General features: G+C 39.2%; 1 protein-coding gene across 2 annotated transcripts in view; it reads right to left on the reverse strand.

Moving 5' to 3' along the window:
- LOC126777971 (vinculin) overlaps positions 1–12,879 on the reverse strand; it is a 56,442-nt gene that overhangs the window by 4,157 nt on the left and 39,406 nt on the right. For both annotated transcript variants that reach the window (XM_050501329.1, XM_050501328.1), the window contains exons 12-23: positions 10,778–10,880; positions 8,694–8,818; positions 8,274–8,404; positions 7,636–7,784; positions 6,387–6,452; positions 5,278–5,389; positions 4,992–5,085; positions 4,658–4,847; positions 4,381–4,569; positions 4,172–4,301; positions 1,164–1,276; positions 375–465 (exon numbers count right to left, since the gene is read on the reverse strand). In XM_050501329.1, the coding sequence (XP_050357286.1) occupies positions 375–465; positions 1,164–1,276; positions 4,172–4,301; positions 4,381–4,569; positions 4,658–4,847; positions 4,992–5,085; positions 5,278–5,389; positions 6,387–6,452; positions 7,636–7,784; positions 8,274–8,404; positions 8,694–8,818; positions 10,778–10,880 (1,493 nt within the window). The remainder of the gene's footprint in view (positions 1–374; positions 466–1,163; positions 1,277–4,171; positions 4,302–4,380; positions 4,570–4,657; positions 4,848–4,991; positions 5,086–5,277; positions 5,390–6,386; positions 6,453–7,635; positions 7,785–8,273; positions 8,405–8,693; positions 8,819–10,777; positions 10,881–12,879) is intronic.

Raw genomic sequence — 12,879 nt, forward strand, 5'->3', positions numbered from 1 at the left:
TTTTTATATCATATTAGTTAAAATTGTAAAAATATTGATTAGTTTAATTATGATTTTTATTAAATTACCTACTTATTTCATAATTATAATTATGAAATAGGTAAGCGATTTGGCAAATGGGTCACCTGATGGTCCACCACTCCCCATAGACAATGATGTAAGAAATATTAACTATTCCGTACATCACCAATGCGCCACCAAGATATAATGTTCCTTGTGCCTGTAGTTACACTGGTTCGCACAGCCTTGAAACCGAAACACAACAATACTAAGTACTGCTGTTTGCCAGTAGAATATCTAATGAGTGGGTGGAACCAACCCAGGCACGCTTGCACAAAGCCCTACCACCAAGTATATTACATATAATAACTTACCCTGTGCCCCTAACATGGTTGCCTTGACGGTGGATAATATCTTGAGCTGTGTTCCAATTGTAGGGATCCTTTCGCACACTTGCAGCAAATTCTGATGAAAGTGAAATGAAACAAATTTAATTTTTTATACACAATCTTCCAGTCAATAGATGGCGCTATGTGTACATAAAAATTAAACTAGCCCTTGTTATATTTTTTACTTAATTAAAAGTGGAATACTGATCGCTCACTGGTCATTTATCGCGTTATCGGCCTTCAGCAATCAATTGTCATTCAAATTCATCTTCAGCGTTTTAGAAACTGGAGTGTTGACATAGTTTCATTGCTACCGATTTCGAACAACTTCACGGGATATGACAACACCCAAGTGTCCTAGCACATATGCTATAAACCCTCACTCATCATAATCCGATGGGATGACAATCTGATGCGAGTGGGTTTAAGATCAGGACCAACGTTTTGACGTGCTTAACTAACCAAGGCCCAGGCTTATTAATATCTTACATTTAAAAAAAAATGATTTCACTGTATGAGATCAATAGTCTATGACATTATTTGAACATCACTAAAGTTGGTATATTGATGTATTTTGTTATAGAAGATCTTTTTTAAATATTTACTTTATTGTAACTCACCGCTAGATGGCGGTGTAGCATTTTATCTAATATACAACGATCTATAAGTTTAACTGTTGAACGCATCATGACATTTGGTATATATACACAGTCAGGTTTGCCAGTCTTGCTAGTGCCATAAATATATTTAAAGTTTTCTGTGTATATAGCTTACGGTACGAATCCTCTTATCGGTACACTCGAGGGCCAGCTTCTTGGCGAGACGAGTCACTTCCTCGGACGCTTCAGCGATCGCCTTGGCTGTTGCTATCAGCTCACGTTTACTGCCTGAACGGAATCAACACATTTGTTTTATATTAATTATAATTCCATTCCATGCTTTCCTTTTTTTTATCATACTGAAAAAATTACATGATTTATTTTGTTTTGAAAATACACATGCAAATATTAAAAAAAATACCATAAATATAAAAGAAAATTAATACCTGCATACCTGACCTGCAGATTTGGAGTTGTTACATTTTCAAGATAACGACCAATTTTTCTGACCAATTAAGACATTGATTCTAGGCAACATCAACATCACAGTATGTAATATATAAATAATTTAAATATATAATATAGTAGTATAGCCGAGATGGCCCAGAGGTAGGAACACGTGAATCTTAACCGATGATCGTGGGTTCAAACCCCGGCAAGCATCACTGAATTTTCATGTGCTTAATTTGTGATTATAATTCATCTCGTGCTTGACGGTGAAGGAAAACATCGCGAGGAAACCTGCATGTGTCTAATTTCACTGAAATTCTGCCACATGTGTATTCCACCAACCCGCAATGGAGCAGCGTGGTGGAATATGCTCCATACCTTCTCCTCAAAAAAAAAGGGAAAGGAAGCCTTAGCCCAGCATTGGGACATTCACAGACTTTTACTGTATAGTTAAGAGATTTCTTTATCCCTATAGCGTTGTAAAAAAAAGACGCGCGCTTATTTCAAACCGCCATTATATTGATGGACAGAACATTAGTCTTTATTGGCGCGACTTGTGATTCGTTGATTGTGTTCAATTGTGTTATTTGGATTTTTAATTTCATTGTTGATCAATTTGTATTGTAAGACCAATTCGAGGTTTTCATAAAATCATAATATACAGTAGTATCATCCTAAAGTATTTAAACATTATGTCCTGACCACTTTCAGCCGCGGCGGCCAATCTCAAGAGTGATTAGTTATTGCGCAGGACATATTACAGTATGTGATATGTCCTGCGCAAACACAAATGCACACTGGTGGTAGGGCTTTGTGCAAGCTCGTCTGGGTAGGTACCACCCACTTATCAGATATTCTACCGCAAAACAGCAATACTTGATATTGTTGTGTTCCGGTTTGAAGGGTGAGCCAGTGTAATTACAGGCACAAGGGACATAAAATCTTAGTTCCCAAGGTTGGTGGCGCATTGGCTGTAAGCGATGGTTGACATTTCTTACAATGCCAATGTCTAAGGGCGTTTGGTGACCACTTACCATCAGGTGGCCCATATGCTCGTCCACCTTCCTATTCTATAAAAAAAAAAAAAACTATTCTGCTGATTTATAACCTGATGGGACGGCAATCCAATACGACTGGTGAATGTTCAGGCGTGAGATGAACGGCTTAACGTGCATAAAGCGCTTCAACAAGATAAACTATAACTAAATATAATATGTCACTTTTTTATTATTTTAGTCAAATTTAACATAGTCCCTCCCGATTCCCACCCGACGCAAAACTGCTTATAATACAGGCCGCATTCCCGCGTTGTGCGGCAATGGACAACCTCTGTGCCAAGTAGGACCCGGAGCGACTGTCAAAAATATCTATAAATCTATAAATAAAATATAAATATTAATTTATAAGTCACTCTAGAACGTCCGGGCGGTAACGTTTTAACGCATCCACTGAAACGATTTTCAGTGGAAGTTAAAAGTGTATCGTGGAGTTTACAGAAAAAAAAAATTCTATTCTAAAAAAAATATATCAATAAGCACTTATTTTAATAAAAACTAATATATATATAAATAAATAAGTGATACTGTATTTACATTATATACAACTCACCGCTTAGATTCATAGCGACCTCTATCCACGAGAAGCAATAAACAGACACATTTCAATGATAGCTTAGTTAGCGAAGCTTATATATAAATATGACTAGCTATGATGGCTTTTAAGTTAACTATATATACCCATTTCACTTACAGATTGAGCTAGGAGTGGGGATGGCAATAACCCCAGGTGGTAGAATTTTGTTACTTTTTAAAATTTATAATTTCTCTCCAGCCTGTGAACCTGGACTAAACTTATATCACATCATTTGTAATTTTAAAAATCGAATCACACCCACAATTTGTTTAGATAAGTTTTTCTAAAGTCGTTAAATTAAATATTAATTAAAGAAAATATGGATTTAGTCCTTAGCTTAGCTTAAGCTTCTAGCGATTCTGACATATTTATATAATTGTATATTATAGAATTATTATAAATATGTCTAAAGCTTACAAAATAGATCGTGTAGCGATAGCACGAACATAATGCTTTTAATTACAAAATGTTTTTCAATATAAGCAGCAGTGTATATACATAATATTTAATTTGTATCAAAGTCAAATTATTAGTATATTTATATTCCATTTTCAAAATATTTCATTATTTTAAAAATAGAATATATAAATAATTATATCAATGACAATGTATGTTATGTATAATCAGTACGTGTATAGTATATAACTCCATTATTATAAAATGTATATTTGTTATTATATCAAGAGTATTTAAGTTTTTTAATAATATCTTTAACGTTCACAGGCCAATCAAGGTCGCGTTATATGAGCTTACAGCTTGAAACGAGTCCCATTGAAGTATAATTATGAGCAACAAAAATTGAGCCAGTTGTTGGTGTATTTTTATTGGTGTTTCTTAAAAATAAATAATCTTCAAATTATTAATTGCCAACTTTTCAAATACTTACCATAGCTTCTTGCATAACATGGACAGTGAAAACTCAATAACCAGATTTTTCAGTCTGGAATAGTCGATTTATACCAAAATATTAGTAGGGGGAAAGATTACAAAATTATTGCTATGAGAATTAAACAATAAATAAAGTTTATAATCTTCTTCCGAGGAGGTGAAACACCAGGTTTCGCCCGAAACGACCCTATGCGAGTAGGAGGCGGAACTCACCCTTGGAGTCGGAGCGCACGAGGTCGGACAGCCTCGCCATGAGGATGGCCATGCGCTTGGCGGCCGCGATGATCTCGTTGTCCTTCGACGACCACTCGCGCACCGCCTTGTGCAGGTTGTGCGCCGCCACCTGCCGCACACGGGCCGGTTACCGCCTCACGCGTCGACGTCAGAGATATTATCGCGGGACGCGCGGGATCGACGCTCACCAGGATGGGCTGGCTGGGGTGCGGCTGCCGGCGGAAGATGTCCTCGCCCTCGTCGTCGGTGTCGGGCGGCGGCGGGCGCGGCGGGGCGGCGCCGGCGGGCGGCGGGGGGCGCGGCGGCGCGGCGGGCGGCGGGGGGGGCGCGCCCGCGCGCGACAGCGCCTCCTCCACGCCGCTGGCGCTCGCGAGGATCTGCGCACACGGACACGTGAGGCGGGCGGCGGGGCGGCGGGGCGGCGGGGCGGCGCGGGGGGTCGCGGGGCGCGGGGCGGGGCGGTACCTCTGCGTTGGCGCGGCGCCACAGCGGCGGCGCGGCGCGGTCGGCGAGCGCGACGCGCTTGGCGGCGCGCACGGCGGGCGCGATGGCGGCCTGCAGGCGCGCGTGCGCGGCGCCCAGCGCGCCCGCGAAGTCGCCGTCGTCCGTGTTGTCGCGCTCGGCGCCGCCCACCAGCAGCACGCGGTTGGCCAGCCTGCGGGGCGACCGCTCCGTCAGTTCCGGCCCGTGTGGCGCTCGAGCGTCTCGTTAAGAAGTCGACTCGAATTCGACCTTATTTAAAGTAATCTCACTCCGAAGTAGCTATTTTTAAATGAGTACAATCGGCTGGAAATCTCACCTCGCGATGGCGGAGGTGTTGTCGACCATCTTCTGCGAGTCGTCGTTCCTGATGGCGTCCTCGCACAGGTACGTGTGTTTCTGCATCAATTCGCCTGAAAACGAATGGTATTTTTGTTTTAAATTTTGGCACTATTGAATGACAGATTGCATTTTAAAAGAACCGATATATTTGTCCAGTGTTTCTCAGAAATTCTAATAATATAGTCTGACCTATGATCTGAAATTTATTTAAAACATCATTTTACGCACGTAAGTTAAGTTTCTATATTTAAAACTTATCTCACCGGCGGTCCGTACGAAGTCCAGCGGGTCCACGGCCTGATCGCAGAGGTCCCGGCAGCGGAGCACCGCATCCGAATACTGGTCGCGAAGGTTGTTGAAGTGTTCCTCGGCGACCTGCGGGCATGGTGACGACAGAGCAGTCAGCACCCGTCATTACACAGAACACAATATTTGGAGCTCTACTAAATCTCTACAAAATCGGAAAGCTAATAGTCGATTCAGTATATTTTTTGTTAAACGCATCAAAATACAAACTATGTATATATCTTGTTATTATTATTATTTATTTTGTTAATTAAGTTAAATATATATTTTTTGTTTTTCGTCGATTAGATTTATTTTTTGAAAGGTAAGTTAGCCTACAATTGTTATATATTTTGTAACAATATTTTTATATAAGCAACAAGACAATATTTTTCTTAATATATAACGTTGACTTCCTATTTGATAAAATAAAAAATAAAATAAATGTAAGAGTTCCTGATCAAATTTCGGTCAATTTTACAGACTAATCATTTACGTAGAAAATATTACTTACACATGCTTTGCAACTAATAAAAAAAAAAGAAAGAAACATCAGCTGAGCTTACTGAATTCATTGTGTTCAAGCAACATCTCGACCTTTTTCGAGTTAAGGAACAAAGCATTATTTTGTACAAGATTTTTTTTCCTACCTAATATAGTACATAGCTATGTCACTAAAGAGTGTAACCCCTTCCAATGCGCAATTACCTCACACTGACTGAATCTTTCTACAATTCAAATTCAGTAGGATGAACAGCACTGAGCCTTTATTGGTGGTGGAGCCTTTGTGCAAGCCCGTCTGGGTAGGTACCACCCACTCATCAGATATTCTACCGCAAAACAGCAGTATTCGATATTGTTGTGTTCCGGTTTGAAGGGTGAGTGAAACAGTCACCAGCGTAATTACAGGCACAATGGTCTTAATTTCCAAGGTTGGAGGCGCTTTGGCGATGTAAGCGATGGTTAACCAGCATTGGTGACCACTTCACATCAGGTGGCCCATATGCTCGTCCGCCAACCTATACTATAAAAAAGCCAGACGTTCCTACAGCATTACGCCCAAACATTGTCATTTATAATCACTCACCTTGCTCTCTGGATAGTGGAGGCGAATCTTCCCAGCGCAGATCAATTGTGGAGACAATTTTTCTACCTAAAATAGAAACGCAAAATTAATATCGGTGTTCTATATAATTTATAAATATTCTTTACTAACATAACAACAGCCGAGATGGCCCAGTGGTTAGAACGCAAGAATCTTATCCGATGATCGTGGGTTCAAACCCGGGCAAGCACCACTGTATTTTCATGTGCTTAATTTGTGATTATAATTCATCTCGTTCTTAACGGTGAAGGAAAACATCGTGAGGAAACCTGCATGTGTCTAATTTCATTGAAATTCTGCCACATGTGTATTCTACCAACCCGCATTGGAGCAGCGTGGTGGAATAAGCTCCACAACCTTCTCCTCAAAAGGGAGAGGAGGCCTTAGCCCAGCAGTGGGACATTAACAGGCTGTTACTGTACTGTACTGTACTTTACTAACATTTCTTCAGTTTAATATGATTTTATATACCGTTGTTCAACATCTATGTATTCTGTTTATCTTTTATTATATATATATATAATATCCTGGGACATTTTTCACACACGGCCATCCGATCCCAAATTAAGCTTGTACAGAGCTTGTACTATGGAAACCAGACAACTGATACTACATAGACTATTTTTCTTTATTTTTCGTCTGTAAATACATACTTATAAAGATAATTGCACCCAGACTCAGGACAAACAGACATGCTCATGCACACAAATATCTGTCCTGTTACTCAAAACGTCATTTTTTTCGCCAATCCATAGTGAATGTCATAGATAATTCAAGATCTCGACCAATGATTTCCCGCCAATTCAATGACAAATTTTGTTTATGTTTATTCCCCTTGCAGTTTGAACAGGCTATAACATTTTTCTGTTATTTTATAAATAACTTGTTTAACTGATATTTTTATTTATTGAGTTATTATTTTCTTTAGGAGTGTTAGACCAAATAATGGCTTATGATATATTTATACACATGAAACCGAAGTACACAAAATAAACACATTATACAAAATGAATGGTACGGTTTGAAGAGCAAGCTCGTGAAAACACGACCGATTCGCCTACTGTATTACTTCGTATGATTAATAAAAAGACCATAGAAAAAATTAACTGCTGGACTAAGACTTCTCCTATTAGGTCGGAAAATTTATTAACTGCTCCACTTTGGATTTTTGATTTAAATTAAATAATAAACAGTAACATAGGATAGAATCTTTAGAAGAAAGGAATCCCACCTCCTGAGCATTGTGGATGAGCTGGTCAGCCAGCCGCTTATTGTGTCGCACGCCTTCAGCGACCATACTCGCGGCGGCGGCGGCTTTGTGACTGAAGGCCGCTAACGCTGCAGACTTCTCCTGGAAGTTTTGTTCACGCCCGGGAGTACCTGACAGGAAAAATATAAAACTATATATCTAGCTCAGCCCTCTCTTAAATTTAGATATAGAATAGGAAGGCGGACGAGCATATGGGCCACCTGATGGTAAGTGGTCACCAACACCCATAGACATTGGCATTGCAAGAAATGTTAACCATCGCTTACATAACCAATGCGCCACCAACCTTGGGAACTAAGATATTATGTCCCTTGTCCCTGTAATTCCACTTGCTCACTCACCCTTCAAACCGGAACACAACAATGACAAGTACTGCTGTTTTGCGGTAGAATAACTGATCAGTGGGTGGTACCTACCCAGACGAGCTTGCACAAAGCTCTACCACCAGTGAATATAATATATTTAATTAAAATTCTTCCCTTTCGACATTGAAGCACAGAGAACACACATGTGTGTTTACAAAGTGTCTCAGTATGGGGCAGTCACACCATCATCATCATATATTTATATATAAGATGTTTAAGTTTCGTTAAAGTTACCTTCCGGTGCGTTAACGGCGTCGGTGAAGTGTCTCAGAGGAGCCGCGACATCTATAAAGTCTTCAACCACTCGGTTCACGACCGCCCGCTCCATCCCACGCTTCAGCGCGTGGAGTTTGTCCGTCAATTCCCTGAGAATAATCAGATAGAGAATATAAAAAAAAACAAGGTATTTGTTGAATTTATTATAAAATTCGATTTAAATTTTGGGGACAGGCAAATGAGCGAGTAGAGTCGGGTTTATCGTTTCTTGAAATAATCGATTTCGGTATTATCGATAACAGCCATCCCTATATCTTATATATCGATATCTTCCCTTATCGCATATACCTCGGTGCTGAGCCTACTAACTAGAGATGATAAATGTGGCTAGCTGGTCTAGTACGACTCTACTAGAGCGTAGGTGCTAAGTGCCCCCACCTGGTGAGCGCGGCGGCGTCGCCCCCGGCGCCGAGGCGCTCGGCGAGCAGGTCGGCGCGGCGCTGCACGTCGGCGCACAGCTGCAGCACCTCCGCCTTCTCGCGGCCCTGCAGGTTGTCCGCTATCTGCGACACGGGCCGCCATCAGCTCCGCGCTCTCCCCCGCCGTTAGTGCGGCGCGGGCGCGCGTTTACGCGTCCCAGTTTCGATTAGCGATTTATTTATTTTTGAACGCCCGTATAATCTCAATTCGAAGTACGACGCCATTTTTGAATTAGGTGTTTTTTTTTTACTGAATAAAATATTTTCGTTTCTTAAGTTAAACCTGGCAGACGTTGACTGGCCTATGTAATATATATATACAATTACTTATCTACTTATATTTCATATGCTTCTTATTTTTACACCTTCCGCAACGCGCAGGCGCCCAACGTAACATATTCGCTAACTAATAACTTCACAGGTATAAGTATATATTTGTAACGTGAAGTACAAATTTTTATTTATTTATTTAACACTTTTTGCACAACATATACATAAAATGAGAGAATTAGGAAACAATCGAAGAAAAAGAAAATAAAAAATGGTGCGCAAAGGCGGTCTTATCGCTTATAGCGATCTCTAACAGACAACCTTTGGTGAAAGAATTTTGTAAGAGAACAGGTAAGTGCATTTACATATAAAAAGGTGATACTAAATATTTAATAAACTACACATATCTACATCCCACTAACCACATATAATAATACATACATACATACAAATATATATATAATAATTATTTAGCATATACATATTATATATAATTATAGAGTATAAAATTATATATAGATAAATTATAAACCACATACTATTTCATACATACATACATACCTTACTTGGAAATGGACAAATAATAGCTTTTCAAGCTGTATTTAAAAATACTCAACGAATTCGACTGCCGAATATCTGTAGGTAGTGCATGCCAAAGTTTGATGGTTTTTGCAGTAAAAGAGTTACTGTAGGTTTGTGTCCGGCTGCAGGGGGTAACTAGTTTATTATCATCCGAAAAACGCAGGTTGTGTGCGCTGTCGCAACCAAGAAATTTAAAGCGTTCTTTAAGGTAAGATGGTGTGTGATCGATATAAAGAATAGAGTAGAGAAGAGATAAGGCGTGTAGATTTCTTCGTAGTCTGATTGGCAGCCACTTTAACTGAGACCGATACTCAGAGACATGATCAAACTTTCGCAGACCAAAAATAAATCTTATGGCTATATTTTGCAGCCGTTCTAATTTATTTAGGAGGTCTTCAGTTAAATCCATGTAGCAGACATCAGCATAGTCCAGTATTGGTAAGAGGAACGTATTAGCTAAGCTGTTCTTTGCCTTGATAGGCAATAGGTTTTTCCATCGCCTTAAAAACCAATGATAGCGAAAATCTTACGACTCATTTCAGCGATTTGAGGTACCCAGGAAAAGGAAGCATCGAGAAGTAGTCCAAGATTTCTAACAGTCTCTTGCATGTGTAATATTTGGCCCTCAAATAAGATTGGAGGTAGATGTTTATCTTGGACCCTCGTCAGAAGCTTATGACTGCCAAAAATAGCCACTTGCGACTTGCTCGGGTTCACTTTGAGACCGTAAGATTTACACCATTCAGATATCTTTGCCAAATCATGATTCAAGGTTGCAGCTGCCTCATCGATACTGTCTAAAGGAGCGGTAGCGTAAATTTGTAGATCATCAGCATATAGATGATAAGAGGAGGAAATAAGTGAAGAGAGAGTATTAATGAATATAGAAAAGAGAAGAGGAGAGAGCACACCACCTTGCGGGACACCGGAAGAAATATCTAGATAGGATGAATATTTATTATTAGTCATTATGCATTGCTGTCGGTTAAACAGATAAGAGCGGAACCATTCAATGACAGTAGAATCTATGCTTAGCGATCTTAGGATTGTCAAGCATATGTCATAGTCGATGTTATTAAAGGCATTTGAAAAGTCAAGGAGAGCTAGTACAGTCACGGATTTGTTATCAATACCCTGGCGAATGTCGCCACATACCTTAACAAATTATGTCATCTATATTCTTAAACTTACTCTTTGTCCTTGAGAAACGATGCTGTTGATGGCCTTCTGCCCCTCGATCCTGGTGGAGGGATCAGCGGCTGGGTGCAGTAACCACTTGTGGGCTGTCTCCAGCCTGTAACGTGATTACAATTATAAAAGAAAATACTTAATAAAAAGGATTTATTAAAATGCTGGTGTTTTTAAGAAGAAACGGCCATTCTATCTTGCACGTAAAAAGGCAAAATTAAAAGAATATGCTTTCTGCTGATCCAGCAGAAAGCAGCATATGGAAAGATATATACACGAAAAAAGAAGGCCTGTCCGCAATAAGAAAACTCTGAACTAGACCTGGATAAAATACGAAATACAGATAACACAGATTGCCTAAATTTCATACATTTTGTAAAAATATTTGTAGTCGTTATTTTTATTTTTTTTTATTTCTACTGCATGCTTTTATGTTGCTTGATTATTGCGTCTACTTTATATTCTATTATGCTTGATTATTACTGTTATAAAAATAATTATATTATATTGCTAAAGATAATTTTAACATAATAACACACTCTCATAAACATTATACTCGTGTCTTGTACTCTTAGATTAGCAAGAAGTTGAGTTTACTTGTTGTTCACACTACGGTGGCGTCATCTGCACTGATTTTGAGATTTTATTTTTTTTGTTCCTGTCAATCGTCATAGCGACCTATCACCATTCACATTTCAGTGCTCCGCCACTGCACACTTTAAAATTGTTTTGTGACGCTCATTTCTTTTTAGCCATTAGCTTCTATAAAAATAGGCAAGCGCAAGCATCCAGATAGTGACTCAAACTTGGAATGTATAGCGAAAAAAGTTTTCCGAATTTTGATGTGTGCCCAAAGGTTTCAACATCGGACTTCTCCTCCTCAAGATCTTCCTCGTCATCTGATTCTTCTGTTAAGTAAGGACCAAGAGAACCCTCGATGCAGACGCCAGTGCCGTTATGCATAGAAGGTTGGTAATTTTTTACCTACCCACATTTTATTTTATTTTTTTCGTGATAAAATATATTGCAGATTTCCATAACGGTTATCACTTTATTATTAATACGAATGATAAAACCCACTTTTGTAAATGTTACTGGCAAACGGCAACTGAACTGAACTGTTGCGGGCAATCTCTGGGAATGTCACACACAAAAATTATGTGGATCACCATAATGGCAATGCGGTTATCCCTTGGGGATATCACTTTGCTTGCTGACCTTAATGTTCTTACATTTATAATACGGTTAAATTAGTATGTGGTAACGCGGGTATTCTTTGGGAATACCACACTTACCTACGACGTTGTCGTGGACAGTCATTGCGGTTGTATCTTCACTAATTAATCGTAGAAAAATTTTTGGTTAATAATAACAATGCTACAATTTTTTTTGGAATTACTACTTTGCTATAAACACCTTAACTTAAAAGTAAAATGCTTAAAAAAGTAAAGGGCATTCTTTGGGAATGTCACGTTATTACTTCACGTCACAATGGAATTTACATTCCAGACGTGCCAATTCCGCTTGCAAAAATAAACTTAACGAATTTAAGTTAGAAATATATAGTGATGCCTCAACATCGGGATGGTACTACCTGTGGTGAGAAAAAGGCAAGTGGTTTGTGGGCAAATAACGCCTGCAAGATATCAATTATTTAGAAATCCTCGTGGCTTTTTTTTCTCGGACTTATAATATTCGCTTAAAATTACCGCGACTGCCAAATTCTTTTACGAATACATACTACTACAGCTATCTCAAACGTTTATCGTATGTGTTTGGGCAGTTTCCCCACTCTATTAATATTACGCGAGAATTATGGCAATGGTGTGAAAAACAAAATATATTAGTTTTTGCTTCATAAATAATGTCTGTCTGGTCAGCTGATAATAGGTAGCAGAATCAAGACCCGGACATTGAGTGGGAACTTTCTGATAATGCATACCAAAAGATAGTGAAAGTTTTTCGGCTTCCGGATATAGACATATTTGCAAGTAGGATCAATAAAAAGTGCAAAAAATATATATCTTGGCACCGAGACCCAGATGCATACGTTACAGATGCTTTTACGATCTCATGGTCGAACTTCTATTTTTATAGCTTTCCTC

The sequence above is a fragment of the Nymphalis io genome, chromosome 24, assembly GCF_905147045.1.
Source record: "Nymphalis io chromosome 24, ilAglIoxx1.1, whole genome shotgun sequence".
Lineage (NCBI taxonomy): Eukaryota > Metazoa > Arthropoda > Insecta > Lepidoptera > Nymphalidae > Nymphalis > Nymphalis io.